The sequence below is a fragment of the Acanthamoeba castellanii genome (genome assembly GCF_000313135.1).
Source record: "Acanthamoeba castellanii str. Neff unplaced genomic scaffold scf7180000084604, whole genome shotgun sequence".
NCBI lineage: Eukaryota > Discosea > Longamoebia > Acanthamoebidae > Acanthamoeba > Acanthamoeba castellanii.
The window spans coordinates 7,836-29,164 of record NW_004457246.1 but is presented as its reverse complement, the minus strand read 5'-3'; the positions used below and the strand labels follow the sequence as shown (position 1 = coordinate 29,164).

At 58.1% G+C, this 21,329-nt stretch overlaps 9 protein-coding genes across 9 annotated transcripts in view; 6 read left to right on the top strand and 3 right to left on the bottom strand.

Annotated features, from left to right (window-relative positions):
• Positions 1 to 65: 65 nt before the first annotated feature.
• ACA1_338030 lies at positions 66 to 4,089 on the top strand (the record flags this gene model as incomplete). Its single annotated transcript, XM_004332911.1, has 16 exons — positions 66 to 140; positions 187 to 318; positions 402 to 482; positions 619 to 821; positions 929 to 1,324; positions 1,388 to 1,503; positions 1,597 to 1,683; positions 1,750 to 1,836; positions 1,905 to 2,045; positions 2,150 to 2,242; positions 2,314 to 2,442; positions 2,520 to 2,735; positions 2,837 to 2,917; positions 3,002 to 3,283; positions 3,339 to 3,691; positions 3,757 to 4,089. The coding sequence occupies 16 exons, from the start codon at positions 66 to 68 to the stop codon at positions 4,087 to 4,089; spliced, it is 2,805 nt and encodes a 934-aa protein (XP_004332959.1).
• Positions 3,747 to 4,400, bottom strand: ACA1_338020 (RAS protein; the record flags this gene model as incomplete). The annotated part of the gene is made up of 2 exons (XM_004332910.1): positions 3,747 to 4,125; positions 4,198 to 4,400. 2 exons carry the CDS (start codon positions 4,398 to 4,400, stop codon positions 3,747 to 3,749), a joined length of 582 nt encoding a protein of 193 aa, XP_004332958.1.
• A 258-nt stretch (positions 4,401 to 4,658) lies between these two features.
• Positions 4,659 to 5,327, bottom strand: ACA1_338010 (raslike protein; the record flags this gene model as incomplete). Its single annotated transcript, XM_004332909.1, has 3 exons — positions 4,659 to 5,055; positions 5,126 to 5,212; positions 5,239 to 5,327. The coding sequence occupies 3 exons, from the start codon at positions 5,325 to 5,327 to the stop codon at positions 4,659 to 4,661; spliced, it is 573 nt and encodes a 190-aa protein (XP_004332957.1).
• A 298-nt stretch (positions 5,328 to 5,625) lies between these two features.
• Positions 5,626 to 6,156, top strand: ACA1_338000 (uncharacterized protein; the record flags this gene model as incomplete). Its single annotated transcript, XM_004332908.1, has 3 exons — positions 5,626 to 5,725; positions 5,788 to 5,837; positions 5,986 to 6,156. 3 exons carry the CDS (start codon positions 5,626 to 5,628, stop codon positions 6,154 to 6,156), a joined length of 321 nt encoding a protein of 106 aa, XP_004332956.1.
• A 307-nt stretch (positions 6,157 to 6,463) lies between these two features.
• Positions 6,464 to 7,286, top strand: ACA1_337990 (intracellular protease, PfpI family protein; the record flags this gene model as incomplete). Its single annotated transcript, XM_004332907.1, has 5 exons — positions 6,464 to 6,640; positions 6,780 to 6,812; positions 6,839 to 6,886; positions 6,983 to 7,082; positions 7,159 to 7,286. The coding sequence occupies 5 exons, from the start codon at positions 6,464 to 6,466 to the stop codon at positions 7,284 to 7,286; spliced, it is 486 nt and encodes a 161-aa protein (XP_004332955.1).
• Positions 7,287 to 7,418: 132 nt separating this feature from the next.
• Positions 7,419 to 10,082, bottom strand: ACA1_337980 (pentatricopeptide repeat domain containing protein; the record flags this gene model as incomplete). Its single annotated transcript, XM_004332906.1, is given in 6 exon segments — positions 7,419 to 8,120; positions 8,237 to 8,272; positions 8,329 to 8,884; positions 8,897 to 8,946; positions 9,092 to 9,519; positions 10,022 to 10,082. 6 exon segments carry the CDS (start codon positions 10,080 to 10,082, stop codon positions 7,419 to 7,421), a joined length of 1,833 nt encoding a protein of 610 aa, XP_004332954.1.
• A 3,632-nt stretch (positions 10,083 to 13,714) lies between these two features.
• ACA1_337970 (jumonji domain containing 5, putative) lies at positions 13,715 to 15,189 on the top strand (the record flags this gene model as incomplete). Its single annotated transcript, XM_004332905.1, has 6 exons — positions 13,715 to 14,042; positions 14,126 to 14,187; positions 14,269 to 14,487; positions 14,548 to 14,682; positions 14,787 to 14,906; positions 15,025 to 15,189. 6 exons carry the CDS (start codon positions 13,715 to 13,717, stop codon positions 15,187 to 15,189), a joined length of 1,029 nt encoding a protein of 342 aa, XP_004332953.1.
• A 338-nt stretch (positions 15,190 to 15,527) lies between these two features.
• On the top strand, positions 15,528 to 17,360 carry ACA1_337960 (uncharacterized protein; the record flags this gene model as incomplete). The annotated part of the gene is made up of 1 exon (XM_004332904.1): positions 15,528 to 17,360. The coding sequence occupies one exon, from the start codon at positions 15,528 to 15,530 to the stop codon at positions 17,358 to 17,360; it is 1,833 nt and encodes a 610-aa protein (XP_004332952.1).
• Positions 17,361 to 17,531: 171 nt separating this feature from the next.
• The window catches only part of ACA1_337850 (GTPaseactivator protein for Ras-like GTPase), a gene marked incomplete at both ends in the record, with an annotated part of 4,058 nt that continues 260 nt past the window's right edge, over positions 17,532 to 21,329 (top strand). Inside the window, 14 exon segments of the mRNA XM_004332903.1 lie at positions 17,532 to 17,619; positions 17,721 to 17,765; positions 17,960 to 18,052; positions 18,244 to 18,416; positions 18,507 to 18,648; positions 18,661 to 18,846; positions 18,898 to 19,148; positions 19,251 to 19,595; positions 19,661 to 19,854; positions 19,925 to 20,174; positions 20,234 to 20,326; positions 20,401 to 20,647; positions 20,765 to 21,147; positions 21,243 to 21,309. Of these exon segments, the coding sequence (XP_004332951.1) occupies positions 17,532 to 17,619; positions 17,721 to 17,765; positions 17,960 to 18,052; positions 18,244 to 18,416; positions 18,507 to 18,648; positions 18,661 to 18,846; positions 18,898 to 19,148; positions 19,251 to 19,595; positions 19,661 to 19,854; positions 19,925 to 20,174; positions 20,234 to 20,326; positions 20,401 to 20,647; positions 20,765 to 21,147; positions 21,243 to 21,309 (2,557 nt within the window).

The window sequence follows — 21,329 nt, the reverse complement described above, 5'->3', positions numbered from 1 at the left end:
AGGACGCCGATGCAAAGAACGAAGACAACAAGATAACGGCGCTGCCACTTTTGGAGACGGGCCACATGGTCTTCCGGATGTCCCTCTGGCGGCAGACCCTCAAGCAGGCCGGCGACGACCACCAGCAAAAGCTTGACGCCGTACCGCCTCTTCTTTTTTTGTATTTTGTACTTCTTGTTCCCCAAGCTGACTCGCAGTGGTAACAAGACCATTGCATACCTGTGGGAAGTTGATCTGGGACGGGCCGCCAAGGGCGATGCTAGCGGCAGACTACCGCAGCTGCCGCTGCAGGTCCAGTGGTACCCCGATTCAGCGCATGTACGCCACCAGCTCAGGGACCACCAGGTGCACTGGACCGTTTGAACGTGTGAACGCTGACTCGGCTACGGGGACAATTACAGGTCAAGTGGTTCAACACCAGGGAGGACCTCACTCTCGCCACTCACCTCAAGGGCAAGGTCGTGGTCCTCGACTTTTGGACCGTACGTGTCGCCACCACCACACCGCTCAAACGCTATTACACGCATGCATGTCACACTTTCCCTGCACAACCATCTTCTTCGTTCTTCTTCGTTCTTCTTCGCTCTTCGCTCTTCTTTCTTTCTTGTGCACATGCAGTATTGTTGCATCAATTGCATACAACTGGTCCCCAAACTGCACGAGGTCGAGCAGCGGTATGCAGGCAATCCAGAGGTGGTGTTCGTGGGCGTGCACAGCCCTAAATTCGAGAACGAGAAGGAGGACGCCAGCGTGAGGGACGCCATCATCAAACACGAAATCGACCACCCCTGCGTCAACGACCCCGATCGTCACCTATGGAGGTACCCCTGACCCGCTACGTCTCCCTCGAATTCTCAAGATATTCACCGCACACGCACCACCGCACACGCACACACCACCGCACACGTATGATCTGGCCCGCCATAAGACACATTGGCGCGGGCGGGTGGCCTTCGCTGGCGGTGATCTCGCCATCGGGGAGCCTCGTGTACATCACCGTGGGCGGCGGGCAGCAGAAGATGAACGAACTCCAAGCGCTCGTCGACTCCCTGCTCCTCCTCTATGCGGCCGAGTCCGATCTGCGCCAGATCCGCAGGCAAGTGGTCGAGTTCACGCAGCGCAGGAAGGCCTCGAGCGACGACGATGGCGATGGTAGCCAGCAGGCTGAGCCACAGACGACCGTGGTGGACAAGGGGAAGCAAAATGACGTCGACGACGATGACGAAGAAGAAGATGATGGTCAGGCATTGCCTCCGCTCAATCGCAAGCCGGTCCAGCTCGCGCTCGAGAAGGACAAGCTGGCCCTGGGCCAGGCGCCCCTACGGTACGATCTTAAGCTTCTGCTGGAGTGGTGTGATTCGCGCTGAGTATCTCACTTGTGCGGCAGGTTTCCACACGGCGTAGCGGTCGATCGCGAGGGTGACCGAATGTTCGTCGCCGACTCGGGCCACCACCGCATTCTCGTGCTCTCCCTCGACGGCGCGTTCAGGACAGCAATCGGCAGTACTCCCCCAACTCAACTCATATTCCCTTTTTTCATTTGTTGGTTTTATAATTATTTTGACAGAATTAATTACTGTATTTATTGCTGCTCAGGCGACGATGCCACTACTGGTCTCGTGGACGGAGACTACGCCACCGCACGCTTTCATTCTCCGCTCGGCCTGTCCTACGCCGGTGAAGGTGCGTTGATTCCCCTCGAACCAACCAACCAGCCTGCTGTCAATCACTCACGTCTCCTTATCGCAGACAAGCTGTACGTGGCCGACAGCGAGAATCACTGCATTCGCTGCGTCCGGCTGGCCGAGGAGCGGGTGGTGACCGTGGCCGGCACAGGTTTGCACTCATCACTTCCCCCTGTTCCCTCGACGAACGCCAAAGCCGACTTATCTCTCCGCGCGTAGGGCAGCGAGGCTACGAGCGGAAGGGCGGCGGAAGGGCGCTCGAGTGGAGCCTAAGCAACCCGTGGGACGTGGCCAGCCACGGGCACGACCTCTATATTGCCATGGCCGGCACCCACCAGATATGGAAGTACAACGAACAGAGTACGCCCCAGTATTTATTGATTAATTTATTTATTTTATTTCTTGTCTATTCGAATTAAACATGATTAGAATAATAATAATTTATAAATGGTGTGCCTACGAAGGCGAAGAGATCTCGCTGGTGAGCGGAAGCGGGTCGGAGCTAAACTTCAACCATGATGACGACATCTTGCAGTCGGGCTGGGCGCAGCCATCAGGTGCGTTAGTGCGTAGATGGCCCTCGCACCGTTTTTTCATCGGCTTTACACGACACGGCGTGTTCCATCAGGATTGAGTGTGGCCCACGACAGCAAAAAGGGCGACGTGTCCCTCTTCGTGGCCGACGCCGAATCGAGCACCGTGCGCGCCACACACTTCGGACAGGATCGGAGCTATACCGAGACTATCGTCGGCGGAGGTGAGCGCTCGCGACCCCCAAATTACCGCCCATTCGTGCCCCACACGCAGAGCTGGCCTGACTCTCCCTAACAACAGGGCTGGACCCATCGGACCTGTTCGCCTTCGGCGACGCCGACGGCAAGGGCACGGCCGCGCGGTTGCAGCACCCGCTGGGCGTGCTCTACATTCCGGCGGCCGCCGGAGCGGCGAGGAAGGGGCTCGGAGGCTCCGTGGTGGTTTCGGACACCTACAACCACCGCCTCAAGCTCGTCGATCCACGCAAGAAGGCCGTCGTCACTCTCGCCGGCACCGGTACACACCACGCAGTCCTGGGCGTCGTGCGTGAGCAGTATACGTCGTTTCTATCGTGTGATGCGCATTGAGGCCACGACGTTGATATGACGAGGTGACAGGCCGCGCGGCACTGATCGACGGAACCGGGGTCGAGGCCGCGTTTGCAGAGCCGACCGGCCTGGCCCTGCACTCTTTGAACGGTAACGTTACCTTTATTTGTGCGAGCGCACGTCAACCAACAGTGGTCTAACTGAACCGCACACCCGCACACGATACCACACCAGGATCAGGAGAGCCGGTCGTGGTGGTGTGCGATACCAACAACCATGCGCTGAGGTTGCTCAACCTCGCAACGCGCGGGGTGAAGACGCTCGATATCACGGGCGTCCCCAGGCTGACTGCGGCCGTGCCCGAGCCTTCAACGACGACCGATTCCACGCGGCCCGTTCCGGCCTACCTCGGCCTCCAGCGCCAGCCCATCGAGGCGACGCTGCACGTGGCCGACACGCCCAACGGTCAGTTTGCGCTGAAGCTTACCGCACCCCCAAAACACCACATTTCCGCCGGTACGACCGCCACACCGCACACACCGCACGTTCTCGCACGCTCACGCCAGAACAGGGGAATGGAAGGTCCATCTGGTCCCGGAGTCGTGGATCAAGTTGGCCCAGGCGAAGGGCCGCTTGCCCGGTCGGGCGGAAGATGACGGAGCCGTCGTCATCGGCTTCACGATCGAGGCGCTGGCGAAGACGAAGCCGAAGAAAAGAACGAAGCGCGACGAGGTGGTATACGTCGAGGCCAAGGCCTACTTTTGCGCGGACGAGGTGGAGGGCGAAGGAGAAGGGGAAGATGATGGTGGAGTGTGTCAAAGCGACGCCATCGTGTTCGAGATCAAGCTGCGCATCACCGACAAGGAGCCGAAGATGACGACAGCAATGACCAACGTCATAGCCCTCAACCACAGCTTTGCAATTGTAGTCTGACCAACCCTATATCTGATCTTCATCACCACCGCCTTCACGACCACCATCAAGAGCAGATGCACCCTCGAGACCGACCACTCTTGGCGCGGCCGCCGCGCCTGCGGCCTCCGTTGGCGTGGCCCGGTGCGGCTCGGATGGCGCGCACCAGCTCGATGAAGGCCTCGTCGATGTTGATGCGCGACTTGGCCGACGACTCCAGGAATCTGCAGCCGCCCCAGGACTCGGCCAGCCGGGCGCCTTCCCGGGCCGCCACCACGCGCTTGGTGTCGGCCAGATCGCACTTGTTCGCCACCAGCACCGTGGGCACAGTGGCGGTGTTCTGCGCGTGCAAGACCTCGTCCCTGAACCGCGCCACCTCGTCAAACGAGTCGCGGGAGGTCATGTCGTAGACACACAACGCGCCGTCACAGCTTCTGTACTGGAATCTGGGTCCACTGAAAACACAGAAGAAGTAGTTTTAAAAAAAATAACAATATTAAATACAATATGTGATTTACCTGTACTCGTCTTGGCCAGCAATGTCAAGTATGTCGAGTGTGCATAGCTCATAGTCGATATGGAGCTGCTTAGTGTAGGAGTGCTCTAGTGAGGGATCATATTCGTCCACAAAGTGGTTGTCAACGAGTTGCAAGACAATTGCGGACTTGCCCACCCCGCCCGCTCCCACAACGACCAACATGTAAGTGGCCCTTTGCTCCATTGGTTTTTATGCATACACTGCCTTTGTGCCTTGTTTTCTTGTCCCAAGAGCTCAGTCCTATTGGTGGACAATTTTAACTCGAATGGCCATTGGGCAGAGCATTACCATTAACTATACCAACAAGATGGCACACTTTCTCTATCCCGCCCCTCTCTTCACAACTTCAACAGTCAAGTGTTTGTACCACACTGACGCACTCGACGCTCTGCTGATTCATACAAAAGAACAAATTTCTTATTGAAGCACAAAACCTATATATCAAGAGCAGGTGCACCCTCGAGACCGACCGCTCTTGGCGCGGCGCCTGTGGCCAGGCACTCGCCTATTGGCGTCGCCCGGTGCGGCTCTGATGGCGCGCACCAGTTCGACGAAGGCCTCGTCGATGTTGATGCGCGACTTGGCCGACGACTCCAGAAACCGGCAGCCGGTCCAGGATTCAGCCAGCCGGGCGCCCTCCTGGGCCGCCACCTCGCGCTTGTTGTCAGCCAGATCGCACTTGTTGGCCACCAGCACCGTGGGCACTGTGGCGGCGTCCTCCTGCGCGCGTAGGACTCCTTCCCTGAACCACGCCACCTCGTCGAACGAGTTGCGGGAGGTCATGTCGTAGACGCACAACACGCCGTCGCAGCTTCGCTGGTACTGATCCCGGAGAGCACTAAACACAACACGCATGTATGAGTATAGAAAAGAAGTATGTTGCAATTAACAGATTGTGATGGTCGCACCTGAATTCGGCTTGGCCGGCGATGTCTAGTATGTCGAGACGGCACAGCTCGTGGTCAATTCGGAGCTGCTTGGTTAGAGCCCCTCCACTGTGGGGTCAAACTCCTCGAAAAACTGATTCTGGACAAGTTGCAGGACGATGGTGGACTTGCCCACCCCGCCTGCTCCCACAACGATCAACCTGTATGTGGCCGTCTGCTCCATTGATTTTGTTTTGTCGCGCCTACCTCCCCCCACGCCCTTTTGTGTTTAACACCGAGTGGTGGCCTATTGGTTGGCTAATTTTTAACTCGAAAGGTCATTCGAGGAGCGTTAACCCAGACAAGGAGGCCTGAAACAAACACCTTTGGACCAAAGGTTAGCTGCGCGAAGGGACGGGGAGTGGTTCAGAAAAGGAATCAAGTCTGCACAAAATAACAGAGCAACAACACGAAATGAAGTACACCCCAACAGAAAACAGACACGACAACAAAAGAAGATTTGATCAAACCACAGAAGCAAGATGTCTCAGGGTGAAGAAGATGAGAGGTACTACCAGGTGGCCGCCGTTTTCAAGAAGTTCGGCCAGCCCAACGCTCAGTTCCCTAAGGACCTCGACCTTGGTGCGCAAGATTTACAGTTTACCGTAATCTTCTGGATCGAGCGACTCATCTTTTCTTCGCAGAGTACACTGAGCTTCAGAAGCACGTCGCTGCCATGGGCGGCCTCGGCACTGTTCTCAAGAACATGAAGGCCAAGGCACCGCCCCCCCCTCTTCGCTTTCGTTCTTTTTTGACTTTCTCTCTTTCGTTTTTGGATGATGCGATTACATCAGTCTAACGTATGGACGTGCTTGTTGCTTTGGGGTATGGGTGACAAACAGAACATGGTGTTCTACGCCGATCCGTTCATCAAGGCCGGAACGCAGATTACGCTCATCAATGACTACTGGCAGGAGGTCAACCCGCAGATGATCACCTACGACCGCATCAAGAGCGAGGTTCAGGGCGATGACGCTGCGCACAGCTCCCACACAAAGGTCGCTGGCTGGTAAAGCGGCCCTTTGGCGTCTTAACCACGAACGACCCAAACCCTTTGACTGTGTACCACCACTCCAAACACACTCTCATTGTCTCTCTTACCATGCCTATCATCTAGAACACATAAAGAAGAAGTGCTTTGGTTGTATACGTCTGGAGTGGTGGCCACAACACGGCGCGTTGCTTCTCTTCTTGTCCAGCACAAACCAAATCAGTTGGTGAGAAAGAAACAAAGAAATCAGAAAAGAAATAGAATAGAAAGATACGGTTGTGTCTTTTTTTTCACTGCACGCAACACAACAAGAAGGATACAGAGAAGAGATGTCGAAGGGTCTGTGTGTGGTGCTGGTCGAGGACTCGTACGAGACGGTGGAGTTCCACTACCCGCGCCTTCGCCTCGAGGAGGCCGGCTACACGGTCAAGGCCGTAGGTCCCCAGGCCAAGAAGGTCTACCAGAGCAAGGAGGGCTACTGGGGCACCTCTGACGCCGTCTTCTCCGTACTTACCCCCCCCCCACAATCAACTCAATCTTTCTCTCTCGGAGTCCATTCTGCCAATCACCGACATCTTCATGATCTTGAGTTGAACCGCGTGGCGCTGCTGCGTAGCGCTAACCTGGCCACATCCATTCACGTAGGACATCAACCCGGCCGAGGTGAAGGCCCTGGTGGTGCCTGGCGGCTTCTGCACGGACAGGCTGAGGCGCTACCCGAGTGCAACAAGCTCGTCCACGACGCCGCCGAGGTAAACAAACCAACAACGCTCGCCTCCACAATCTCTTCTTCTCTACGTTTCCATCTCTGCTGACTACGTCGTCCTTTCTGCATCGGTGGCGCGTAGGCTGGCGCTGTGGTCGGCTTCATCTGCCACGGCGCGTGGGTGCCCATCAGCGCCAAGGTCGTCAAGGGCAAGAAGGTGACCTCGCACCCGGCCGTCCAGGGTACGCGCTTCAACCCTCCCCCCTTGCGCTGTCGCCTCTTCTTCTTCTTCTTTCTTATTGTTGTGCATCGTCGCAGACGACCTCGTCAACGCTGGCGCCGAGTGGGTCGACGAGCCGTGCGTGGTCGACGGCAAGCTGGTCAGCGCCCAGCTCCCCAAGGACCTCCCGGCCTTCATGAAGGCCATCCTCAACCTCCTCGAGTAGTAGCAGTACTAGTTGTAGCACTCTAGACCATGATCGAGCCACCAATACACGTGGCATCCACCACCATCATCATCGTCATCATCATTATCATCACAGTTATATTGTTTGTTTGTTTGTTGGGTTGGTTGGGCGCTACATGGTAACGAGACCGACGGAGGCGGCGGCCTTGGCCGAGGCGAGGCTGGCGGCGAAGGACTGGTGGGCCGCGTCGGGGAGGCCCTTGCGGCGCATGCACCCGAGCAGCCACTCGGCCTCGTCGAACCGGTCCCGGCGCATGCTCATCTTGAACGTGTACTTGACCTTCTGCATGCGCGGCGTGACCCCCTCGGCCTCGGCCCGCCGCATCACCCGCAGGCACGCCTCGTACTGTCGATCGCGCTCCTCGCTTTCACCATCACCGTCGACTTCGTTATCGTCGTCGTTGTCGTTGGAGTTGTTGTTGTTGTGGGCGGTGAGCCCGTCGAGGAGCGAGGTGAAGGTGTCTTCGATGGGCGCTACGCCGTACCGGAGCTTGACGTCGTCGAGCAGGGCCAGGGCGGCGTCGACGTCGCCGGTGCGGCCGCACGCGTAGAGCAGCGCGCCGAGGTGGCCGTGGTCCGGCTGCCGCCCGTGCTCGTGCACCATCGAGTCCCACACCCGCTGCGCGCGTGCCGCGCCCTCGACCGCGTCGGGCATGCGGCCGCACAGCTGGAGCAGCAGCGCGAAGGTGGTGGCGCTGGGCGGCACGCCGCTGGCCCGCATGGTCTCCCACAGCGCCAGCCCGCGATCGCACTCGGCCAGGTCGCGGCACCGCTTGAGCAACACATTGTACGCCACCTCGTTCGCCTCCACGCCCTGTTGATGACGCTGTGTTCTCAGTACCGCACACGCCGCACGCGCACACGCACGCACGCACACAGCCGCACGCACACGACCGCACACACCGAACACGAGGGGGGGAGGTGAGGTACGGCGTCGAGCATGATCTGGAAGAGGCCCCAGGCGCGCTCGATGTCGGGGGAGTTGAAGCCATGAGGGCGGTGAAGATGGTCTGGTCGGGGACGATGCGGTGCCGCCGCATGTCGGCAAAGACGTCGCCCAGCCAGCGGTCCATCAGCTCCTGCTGCGGGTCGGGCCGCGCGTAGGGGTGCGGCCGCTGGCGCTCGGCGCGGCCCCACGCCTGGCGCTGCTGGTCCCACCGCAGCTGCTTCTGGCTACAGAGCGCGATCAGCTGCACGACCGACGCGCGATCGGGCGCCACCTTAAACTCGCGCATCATTTCGCGCACGCGCCAGCCGGCGGCGAGGTCCTCCGCGTTGACGCAGCCCTGCAGCGCCACATTAAAGATGTGCACGTCGGGCGCCACCTTAAACTCGGGCTCCATGACCCGCAGCAGCTCGAGCAGCTTGTCGGTCGCGTGGCTGCGCGCGTAGAGCTCGAGCGTGCCCACGAGGAACACGCGGTCGGGCCGGAGGTCGTGGCGGCGGATTTGGTCGAACACGGGCTCGACCGTGGCCATGGTGCAGACCGGCAGGAGCGCGGTGATGACCCGCAGGTTGGGGTGCAGGCCGTGCGCCCGCATCAGGTCCAGCGCCGCAAAGGCCTGCTCCGTCTGCCGGCTGCGCGCGTACCTGGCGATCAGCTTGCCGTACACCCGCACGTCGGGCTTCACCGGCGAGTTCTGCACGACACACACGACACACACGACACACACGACACGACATCATGTCCACACACGTTCGCGTCAGTCGATATGTGCGGCGTGTGCGGCGTGTGCGGTGGTGGCGTGCCTGGGCGTAGAGGTTCTCGATGATGTCCTGCATGACGCGGCCGGCGCCGGGCAGGGTGGACAGGGCGCTCATGAGGCCGTTCAAGCGGTGCAGTTGGTCGATCTCGAGGCGCCACACGAGCGGGAAGACATCGACGTCGAGCTCGATCCCGCCCAGCTTGCCGCTCCGCACCTTGAGCCGCTGCATGGCCCCGCCCAGCTGCTTGATGGCCGCCACCACGTCCCACAGCAGCCACGGCTGCTGCTTGCCGCTGCCGCCGGCATCGGCCGACAAGCGCTGCCGCAGTCGGTTGAAGGTCTCCTTCAGCTGCTCGACCGAAGCGCTGTCTGTCGAGCGCGCAGAGACCGAGGCCGAGGCCGCGTGCTGGGCTGAGGCGGTGGTGCGGCGGCGGTGGTGGTTGGGGTTGCGCTCGCCTCGCCTTGTGTTCGTTGATGGCCGCTCATCGTGGACGTAGGGGGCCGCGGCTGCAGATGATGAAGATGAGGATGAAGACGGCTTGGGCGCTGGCTTTGGTGATGGTGATGGCCTATTGGAGCGCACATGTGGTTGATTCTGGGCGAGATGGGAGGGAGAGTGAAGGCGGCGAGGCAAGAGACAGGACAGCGGAGAAGAAGAAGAAGAGGCGGTAGAAGGCAAGGCGAAGAGAAGTGAGCCCGAAGACTGTCCGCTGGGTCCTGGGCGTTGGCTGCCAGCGTACAGGATGGGCCTGCCAAAAATCAAGATCGAGGGCGATTGAAGAGATTAGTATGGGAAATTTGTGGTTAAAGAATGTAAGTAGCTGTTCTAGGCAAGTGCTAGGTATCCTGTATACCCACGCTTCCAATTGTTTCGCATGGAGATGAAGATGGCCTGCTGCACTCACCTCAAACAATTATAATCACAGCAAACAAATAAATAAACAAAGTAATAAAAACACAACTTTGGAGAGCACCACATGACCACGTAAGGACAAGCCGACCACACAACCGGCTGTGGCGCAATTGGTAGCGCGGTAGACTGTAGTCTTGATGCTCACCTCGGTAGTCATCTATCGGTTCCTGGTTCGAGTCCGGGCAGCCGGAATTCTTTTTTACTCTTCTTGTTGCTTGTTGCTGCCCACAGCCTAATGTCCACACATGCCCCTTTTGCTGGACAGCATTGGTGTGGCATTGCAAGAGTATCTTTGTTGTAGCTCCACTTGGCTGCCTCCACTGCATGGAGGAACTGTGCCATGAAGCTGCCAGGTCTCATTGATGGTGGATAATTCATGCCTTCAGCCTCAAACTACAGGCTGGCCAAGGTGCCAGAGAGGAAAAAGTGGGCACAACAGTTTCCCCTCCTCCTTCTGGGATTGTTGTCAGATCTCATGGTGGGTGTTAGGACATGCACAAAGACCAAGCTGCAGGGCACCTGACATGATACACAGAGATCTGTTGCCTACATCAGCATCTTGCCTGCATGATGTGCCAGCTTGCCTCCAGTTCCACAGTGCCCTACCCCTTGCCTTGGCTCAGCTGGACCCCCAACTCCACTTCATGGAGTATACAGGCTGACAGTTGCAGTTGGTGGGGTGCAGTCCTCTGAGGATTATTGATCAATTTAGGGAAGTTGAGAAGCACAATGGAGGTATGGAGGACATTAAGGACTTGCAATTAACAATAGCAATGAACTTGCATGCATGTGAAATGAGAGGTGGAAATTGTGTTTTGCTAAAATCATCAGAGATTTGACATTTTTGATTTATGGGTCTTCAATATTGACATGCTAGACCACTGTTAACTTGCACTCATTTGAAATTAGAGGTCAAAAATGACTGTGGAAATTTTGTTGTGTGTGAGATTTGACATTTTCGATTTGCAGTTTTGAAGATTTGGATCTGCATGTGTGATATTGACATGCTATACCGCTGCTGATAAGTGATATTGAGGGACTTGAGATGAAAAAGATTTCATAATAACTTGGAATGTGTAGTTTAAAGTGATTTTATCAGTGTGGAATGGAGTGGAATTTTAACTTCAGGAATAGTCCTCCAATTCACCACAAATGTGAAGAATGAAGTTCAGTGCATGCATTGAGAACACCCTTCACTAGTCCTTGTTGTGGTCTTGGGGTGCATCCATGGCCTCCTTCATGACGCAGCATAATTATACCTCCCAGGGTGCAGCGCTGACACAGGTCTTTCCAGTAAGCCAATCCCCCAGTCTCAATTCACAGTTGTGGTGGATCCCAGAATCTCCCTCAGGCCACCAACAACTGAAGCATGTGGAAGTGGTCTCTTGAAGACATGCAACTCACAAGGGAACTCCACAGAGATGTACCAAGAGGATAAAATTGGACCCAGTGCTTGACCCACACCAGAATCAAATTCCCCAAGTTGGGTGTGAGGGTGTAAGTGATTTTGTTTGTGATTTTATCTTGGGCAAATGAGTTTTGGTAGTGGAAAACCACTTTTGGCTGAACAGAAAAAACCTAAAAGAGATGCCATACACATATGTGCTCTCATCTACACAATGGTTTTGGTATCCAAAATGCCCACCTGCCAGCCTGCACCCTATCTACCCACATGCCTGCCCACCCACCACCCTGCCTGCCTGTCCACCCACCCACTGCAGCCTGCCCACCCAGCACCAAAATGCCACTCTTTCTGCATGGAAACAGTGAAATAAAGTGCTTTAATGTGAATATTCCATAGAGTGTGCATACATGATGGAATAATGAGCTTATTTGTAGGAATATTCATGTGATTATGCACATGTGATGAGATAAAATGTGGTTGTCTGACTCCAATTTCATTTTCTGCTGTGTGAAATCCCATGCACAATGTGGCCTGTCAAAGTGTCATTATCTCATCATGTAGGGTGACAGAATATTGATGCAATACAGGCTTTCAAGCAATAATCCAAAGTGCTCATTGTAGGCATAAGCAATAGAATATTGATGCAACATGTGTAATAGGAAGGGATGGGGGGGAGAAGGAGGCTTGGGGACATTAGCATGTTTTTCTTTATTTTCTTGTTGTGGTGATGTACAAGCTTGTTGGCCAGAAGATGGTGTAGAGAGCTGTGTGAGCATCATGTGAGCATCATGTGAGCAGACATGACACAATTTTCTTTTTATCTTTATTTTATTTATTCTTGCCAAAGGGCACAAGGGGTCCTGCAGGGCAGGAGGCTGAAAGGTACATGGTGGGGAGGATGGCCTTGCCAAAATCCTGGGTGTTGCTCCCAGCCCTCCATTGAGGGTTTTGGGGGGAGGGCAACTTGGTAGAATAAAGCCTGGCACCCCAGGCTTGCCAGCAGCCTGGGCAGTCAGAATGTGGGACAGGACCACAAAGCCTACTCCTTGTTCCTAACTCAGATGTTTGCCTGCTGTTTGTCCAAAAAGCAACATTACATACAGGGGAAAAGAGCACGAGGCAGCTCTCCAGCTGGCATTTTGCGTCTGAGTGTCCATCGGAATCGCCTCGGTATAAGAAGACGACGTGGCCGAGTGGTTAAGGCGGTAGACTAGAAATCTACTGGGGTCTCCCCGCGCAGGTTCAAATCCTGCCGTCGTCGACCTATCCTTTTGGCTGTTGGTAAAGGCACCATGAGAATGATTGGTTGGAACAATGGCACATTTTTTTTCTTGCTGGCAGAGACAACCATATGTTATTTCCTTTTTCTCCCTATTCATTGTTCTTGCCTGCAAGCTGGGAAGGAATATGTGGGCCATTCTGGGAATGGTACTGGCTGACATTTTGTGCCTGCAACAAAGGTATTACTGCCATAAAAGTTTGTACTTGTTGACTTTCCTGCAATGCCACACCAATGCTGTCCAGCAAAAGGGGCATGTGTGGACATTAGGCTGTGGGCAGCAACAAGCAACAAGAAGAGTAAAAAAGAATTCCGGCTGCCCGGACTCGAACCAGGAACCGATAGATGACTACCGAGGTGAGCATCAAGACTACAGTCTACCGCGCTACCAATTGCGCCACAGCCGGTTGTGTGGTTCACTTGTTCTCCTCTCGCTGAGTGTCGCCCCTTTCAGATGGCCACGTCGATTTTTCTCTGTCTCGGGCTTGCCTTCCCACCATTTACATTCAATGGAAGGAGTGGCACTACCACAGCCAACCGCTATTTTCGCTGCTGCAACTCCTTCTGCACAGTTTAAGGCAGGTACCCACAGCTCCCCTGGTGCGCCAGTCTCCTGGCACCACATCTTACATTCAATTTACATTCGGCAGATTTGGCGGCGTGTGGAGATGGAGTGAGCTACGTGCGCCTGTGTTCAGCTTGCGATGCACTGCGTCATGGTCGCGCGGGCGAAGCGCAGTCTCTCGCGCTCGACCTGTCTCAACTCGCTTGGGAGAAGGTGCGGTGTTCCCTCCCCCCAAACCACCTGCTACGGACTACTTCGCGCTTGCTGACCCTCGCGTGGCGTTTCGGTCGCACAAGCTCCACGAGGGGCACTGGAAGGACGTACCCCTGGTCTGGCGGCAGCTCTACGCCCATGCGTCGCTCGTGAAAGCTCTCGGACTCGTGCGGGAGGAGCAGTTCGACAAAGTGCGTACGCTGCTCGCTGCTCGCTGCTCGCCTCTCTTGGCATTGCAGCTGGTGCGCATTCTCATCGGCCGGTCAACACTTGCAGGCGCTGGGTGCGTTAGACTTGGCGCTGTTAATGGGCGGCGGACCGCACGCGATGCCGCGGGAGCTGTGGGACCAGCTCCACGAGCTCATCGGCCACTGCCAAACCAAGTGGCGCGAGCAGATGACGATGGCGCCGTCGCACGGCGCCGACGGCCGATCGTCACCACCGCAAGGTCCCACAACGAGCGAGCGGAAGGCCACTGATACGCAGCCGACTCAAGTTGGGGAGGAAAACGAAGACGAAGATGAAGAGGAGGGTGAAGAGGAAGGAGGCAAGCGTTTCAAACTTGACCTCCAACCAGTGGAGCGAATACGGCGGCCCTCAATGGAGCGGTTCCTACGCGACTACATGCAAAAGGGGGTCCCCGTCATCATCACCGGTACCACACACCATTCCGCTCTACACGATGCCCACCGTCGTGACGGCATCAGCGCTGAGAGTGTTCACATTCCAATCGCCCAGGCGGCATGGACGGTTGGCCGGCCATGAACGAGCGAGCATGGGCCAATTTGGACTACCTCAAGGTGAGTGCGACACCACTTTACTTGTGACTCCCACTGATACTTACTTGCTTACTTGTTTCCTTATCTTTATTATGTTTGCAGTCGATCGCGGGTCCGCGCACAGTGCCGGTGGAAGTGGGAACGCACTACCTCCATCCCGAGTGGAGCCAGAAGCTGATGACGTTCGCTCAATTCATCGACAATCATGTCACCAACTCACAAGTGCCTGCAACGAACCGAGGCTACCTGGCGCAGGCACGTCCTGGCAAAGACCGCGGAGGTCCTCGTCAGCGTCTGTCTGACGAGCACTGTCGTTTGCGTGTGCGTGTGCGTGTGCGTGTGCGTGTGCGGTGGTGCGTGTGTCGTGTTGGGTACCTACAGATTGAGCTTTTCGAGCTGGTGCCAGAGCTGCAAAGGGACTTTGGACTTCCAGACTACTGCGGCCTTGGACAAGGGGAGGACATCAAGATTCAGGCCTGGTTCGGGCCGAAGGGCACCGTGTCTCCTCTGCATGAGGTGCCCTCCCCTTCTCTCCCGCTATGTTGGGCCGCTCTTCCTCAGTGCCTTGGCACCAACCTGAGTCGCACTCATTCGCCTGGCAAAACAAACACAACGCGCAGGACCCGTACCACAACCTCCTGGCGCAAGTCGTGGGCCGCAAGCGAATACGCCTCTACTCGCCCCACAACACGCCCTTCCTCTACCCCCACACCGGGAAGACGCTGAAGAACACCTCGCAGGTACCCTGTTTGGCTTCTTCTTCGGCCGCGTTTTTGCTCGGCGAGCCTGCATTCGGCCATTGCCGTGCGACTATCTGATAGGCTGACATCGGTTACATTGCCTTTGGGGGGGGGCCAGATCGATGTCGAAAGGCCCGACCTGGAGCGGTTCCCGCTGTTCGCGCAGGCCCAGGGCGAGGAGCTGGTGCTGGAGGCCGGGGAGATGCTCTACCTCCCGCCGCACTACTGGCACTTTGTGCGCTCCCTCTCCGTCAGCTTTTCCATCAGCTTCTGGTTCGACTAGCCCCAGAGACGCAACAGCGTTGGCTGCTTCTTTTCTTCTGCGGCAAACAAACAAGGGGAAAAGTGGAGTTGACCGGTTCATGACGGGACGTTGAGAATTAGCAAACCAGCCACCGTCCATCTGGTGCAGGAACGGCCATTACCCAATTCCAGCGTGGCGTGGTGTTCGCACGTTCGCTCCTCTGTAACGGCGTCGCCGCCTTCCACTCATTCTTGCGCTTCTTTCTCCTTTTCAGAATTCCTCAAGACACGAGACACACCACACGGCGACACTCACTCACGCGCACCACGAACACACAACACGCACTCCCTCGGCCGCACCACCAGACCAAGATTCGGATGGGTAAGAAGAAGGGTTCGGGCAAGGCGTCGAAGAGGGAAGGGATGAGCCTGCGCTCGGTCGAGGAGGCGAAGCTGGGCCTGGCCACGCCCAACGACCGACGACACGACGCCCTGTTCGCGGCCGCCCCAGACCTCATGGCCCTCTGTTTCGCTTTCGCGCGTACCGACTACAACGACGACGTTGGATCGAAAGATAGGTTCGAGCTGCGTAGCAAAGGCGACCACGATGCGCGAACAGTGCGCCAGACCGCCAGTTCGGAGCTACGCGTGGCGATGGTCAAAATGGCGGAGCAACTGCGACACCGCACGGTGGATGCGATCAATCAACTTCTCGCCGGCGACGATGAAATGGCTGTGCGCGCCGCCCGGATGAAGCTGCACGCCGAGCTACATGCCCTGGAGCAACTCGCGAGCGAAGGCGTTCGCCTCGTCGACGATGCCCACAGGCGACACAGGAATTCCGAGAATGTCGGTGCTGGACTACCCAAGGCAAGGGCCGACGACGTGGGCGGCCACCACCACAAGAGAAGAGGAGAGGCACAGATCAAAGAGGAGGAAGACGAACGTCGACTGCTCGCATCGATGCGAAGCGCCTGCGGAGTCTTGGAATACCTGTACGCCCAGGCCATCTGCGCGAGTAGCGAGTCCCAAATCGAAGGCTTGTCAGCGTTGGGGTCGTGGGCTCCTCTGGGCGCTCAGGTGGTCAGCCAGCTGGTCTCAGTCGTCGACTCGGTCGTCTCCGCCGGCCGAGTCCTGGACCCCGCCAGGCACCCGCAGGGCCTCGGGCTCCACATCGCTGGCGCCGTTGACGCCCAGCTGCACCTCCTCTCAGTCCTTCTGCGCGGCGACAGCGGCCAGGTTGAGGCCCGGCGGCTCCACCAGCACGCTGGCGGCATCCAGTTCCTGGCGGCCATGCTCGAGCTCGAGCACCGCGTCACCAAGCTCGAGCCCGGGAAGCCCGACCAGGCCTACGACGAGCTGTGCCAACGGGCTGCTGACGTTGCAGGCCGGCTGCGGTGCCTGGGCGCTGCCGCCGAGCGCCAGGAAGACTTGGACGAGCTCAACCACCTGGGCGTCGAGCTGGCCGCCGCCGCGGACGAGTCTCGCAGGCTCGCGGCCCGTGCGAGCCACGTCACCGGCGCCGGCCTGCTGCCGGGCAAGGGTCCGGCCACGCCCAAGCTGCCACGCGAGGACCCGTCGAGCAAGTGGGACTGGGTCCTGGGCGCGGCCGCCGCCGCACAGTCCGCCGGCACAGTCGAGTCCGCCATCATGTCGGCCGTGGTCGACAACTCGCGGCTGCTCACCTCCCTGGCCGCCCATCGGTTGGCCACGTCACGCGACGCTCTTCACTGTCTGACTGCGAGACAGACGCCCGACGAAGCGCGGGCGGGGCCGTCTCACTGGGCGCAGCTGCGGCGCATCTTCAGGCGCTGTGGCACGCTGAGCGCCCTGGCGGCCAGCCTCGTTGCCGATCGGTCCGCGGTTCTCCTCTCGTCTGGCGACACCGGACGACTGTGCGAGGTGGGCGTGGCCGACTTCGTGCGACAGCAGGTCTACGCCGCTGTGTTCGAGGTCAACAAGCTGTCGCTCCTCCTCCAGACCGTGTGCAGCACCCTGGACTCTTCGGCTGCTGCGCGTCACAAGGGAGCGGGGCTTGGGGGCCACGACCGAGAGGTGGCGGCACTGCAGGAGCAGAGCGAGGAGCTGGCCGGTCGGGTCTCGGCGCGGCTGAACAGGTTCGAGGCGGTGGTGGCCGCAGCACTGCCACCCACCACGCCGGCCGAACAACTGCGGCTAGCGGGCGTCGCGGCCGAAACGATCTCGCAATAGTCCGACCTTGCGGATTGGTCGAATCTGCGGCGTAATATTAAATGCCGTTCGCCCATTGGTGTGTCGGACTCAGAACGCGTTCCTTGCCGCTCTCGCGAGCTTCGTTGTCGTATCAGTTTCAAAAAAACCTTTTGTACACCAACCAGGCCTCCACGAAGCCCACCACGTAGGATGAGGCTGTGCTTGGTGGTTTGGGTCTTGTTGCTTGTGGCGGTCCTGCCGGCGCATTCTTCGCTTGTGGCCTACTACGACTTCGATGGTACGCCCGCCGGCAAAAGAACGAAGACGACATCAAAAAGAAAGAAGGGAGAAACTTACCAACCACCCCCCCCCCGCCCATCTAACACAACTTGTGTGTAGATGACTACTCCGGCATCTCGGGCTATTGTCAGAACAGCGTGCCCTGTACGTTTCGCTATCTTTAGTTGAACTTGTTGTCCGACCCGACATTGAAATTTCTCATTTCGAATTTAATTTAAACCATATTCTGTTTTTCTTAATACAATTTAGTCGATAAAAGGATAAAATGTCGAAATAGGTTTGTTGGCCTCTTGAGACTGACGGTTCATGGTCTCTTGCTGTTGTGTGGTGTGCTCCAGCTGGCGTCGCCGCCGGTTCCGCTGACATCTCTTCTTCCAACGCCCGGTTTGGGTCCGCCGGTCTGGTCCTTGCCGGCGGACCAGATTACATCCGTACACTGCCTCCACCACACTCACTACACGCCAAACATGTTGATGTTGATGTTGCAACAACACAACACAACACAAAACACAACAAGCACACACACAACACACACAACACACACAACACACACAGCACACACACAACACACAACACACACAACACACACAACACACACAACACAACACAAACTGAACCGCAGGCGTGGATGGCATCAATCTGTTCCCCGGGGCCGCTTCCTCCGCCTTCTCCGCGTCGGCGTGGATCAAGCTCACGTCCCTAAGCAGCAGCTACACCTCGCGCGTCATTGTCCGCAAGAACTCGTTTATGCTCTTCCAGCTGTCCACCCTCGGCGGCTCAGGCCGAAACTATGCAGTACGTCCTCTTGGTGTGCCGTGTGTGTGTCGTGTGTCGTGTGTCGTTTGTGTGCGGCTGTCTCACACGATCATGTGGTGTGCGCGACAGCTGTCCTGTCAACTGTACTTCAGCGCGTCGGTCTCCTCGAGTGTCAACACGGCCAACAATCTGTTCACGCAGGCCAACGGCGCCTCCTGGGCTCACGTGGCCTGCGTCTACAACACCACTCACGTGTGCGTGGCCCACAACGGTACGACCGTAGCCTGCACCCCGGCCTCGGCGCAGCAAATCTCGCCGTCGGCCGACTCGCTCTACGTCGGAGCCACTTCGAATTCGCTCCGCGGCTACGTCGACGAACTCAAATTCTACGACCACGCACTCACCGAACAGCAGCTCCGGCGGCTCTACAACGCGGTGGCCGCCAACGACGTGCCCTTCGCTACCGTGGGTGCGTCGTGCGTGCCCCGTGAGTGTGTGTCATGCCGTGTGTCGTGCGTAGATATAGAGCTGATCTGGTTCATGTCCATAGTCGCGGACGGAATGGCAGGCTCGAGCCTTAGTGCCGCCGCGCTGACGACACTGAACGTGTCGGTCAACAGCTCGGACGGCAAGTTGGCCTATTCCGGCCAGGCCGGCACCGAACTGTTCTATTCGTGGAGCGTTCTGAGCAGCCTGTGCGGCATCGCCGACATCTCCAACAGCACCTCCAGCCAGCCCGCGCTGGCGCTCAGCAACGTCGGCTCCTTCGTCGTACGCCACACATACCACCTCGTCCCCCCCCCCAACTGGCGAACACGCACACTTACCCCACCGCACACCGCACACACCGCACACGCTCGACCGCACACACAGTTGGGCCTGTGTGCGACGGACGGCGAATTGTCGGCGTACGCGACGGCGCAGGTGCAGGTCACGGCGAGCACGCCCAGCATCGAGTCGCAGACCGCCGGCCCCTTTCTCGACATTCCGCTGGGCTACGTCAACTTTCCGGTGACGGTGACGGCCGGCGGCGTGCCGGCCCCGACCTACCAGTGGCAGTACCTCACGTACGAGAACTACACCGCGCCGGACAACACCACCGTGCCGGACAACTCCACGACCGGCAACACCACCACTGTGGCGCGGCGCAGCTTCGACTTTGACGACTTCGGACCCGAGTTCCCTCTCCGCTGGCACGGCGCTCGCGCAGTCATCGAGGTATGTCTGCACGCACCGCACGCACCGCACACGCCGTAGACGCTGATGATGGAATTGGTGCCCAGGTGTGGAATAACTTCGAGGGAGCTGTGGATAGTGTGTACCGGATCAACGGCACTGCGGAGAACAACAACCAGTCGATCCGCTGCCTGGTGACCAACACCGGCGGCGAGACCTACAGCGGCACCTACGTGGTGCGAATCGGCGCGGCGGCCGCGTCGCCGTCAGCCAATCCCGGCTCGGGTGGTGGCGATTCAAGGTACGCACCTCCAGTTCGGACTTAAAAACACTGTGTTTTTTAGCTCCGAGACTGATCCAGTCCGGTGCAGTGGCGACGACACCAACATCGGCGCGATCGTGGGTGGAGCCGTGGGAGGTGGCGTGGGCCTGGTGTGCCTGCTCCTGCTCCTGTTGGCCCTCGTGGTCCTGGTGCTGGCCCGGCGGAGGAACGGCCGGCGGCAGATGCGCAAGCTCACCCAGCCCGACTACGCCGAGCTCGCCTACGGTGACGTCGACAACGTCTCCCTGCCCAAGCGCAAAGCCGAGGCAAGTCCGCCCCTCCCCCGCCCCCTTGCTGACGTCATCGCTAACTCACCTTTACCTTTGGTGGTTCGACCAATCAACAAACTAACAAACAGCAATACGAAAAGCTGGAGAAGCTGTTGCTGGCCGAGAACGGCCGGATCGCGCACGCCATGTTCGTCGGCATCGCCTCAACGGACTCGGAGAAGGTTCGCCGACCCGCGCCGTGTCAGCGTGACGTGGCACTCGGTTTGGACTCACACTTTTTTGGGTGTTTTGAAAGGTGGCCAAGGCGGTGATGCGGGTGTTCGAGGCCAACCACCGGGGCTACCAGCTGCTGGAGCGGCGCATCAGCGACGAGGTCGAGGCGGCGGACGAGGAGGGCACCCTGTTCCGGGCCAACAGTATCGCGGCCAAGCTGTTCGGCACCTACGTGCGGATGACCTCGCTCCCCTACTGCTGGTTCACCCTCGTCACCTCCGTCAACTCCCTCAACGACAACGCCCTCGAAGCCTTTGGCGACGAACAAGGTATCACGACACACACGACACACACGACACACGACACGACACACACGACACACACGACACGACACACACGACACACACGACACACACGTTTCTGATTGTGGTGTGACGCGGTGGCAGAGGGTGCGTCGAAAGCGAGCAGGAGGATGCGGTACCAGATCGACGATGAGGGCAGCGGGAGCATGAGCATGGACGTGTTCGCCTCGGGGGCCACGACGATGGAGATCGACCCGCACAAGGTGGACGAGGCCTCCGACACGACGATCAACAGCCTCGAGCTGTGGCTGGTCGCACAGAAGCTGTTCAAGTGCATCGTCGACAGCGAGCGCATCATGCCTACACAGATCAAGCAGCTCATGCACCACATCGACTCCGAGGTGGGCGCTCGCTTCAGCGCCCAGGCCCAGTTCCGCGCGCTGGGCGGCTTCCTCTTCCTGCGCATGGTCTGCCCGGCCCTGATGGCGCTCCAGGTCTACGGCCTGCTCGACGCCCCGCCCCACCCCGTACGCTCCATTCCACACACGCAGCCCACATTCCACGCATACTAGTAGACGGGACTTAATGGTTGCATACCAATTGGTGGGCGATGTGACAACAGGTGGCGCAGCGGCAGTTCATCCTGGTGTCGAAGGTGTTGCAGAATCTGGCCAATGACACGCTGCCCGGTGCCAAGGAGACCTACATG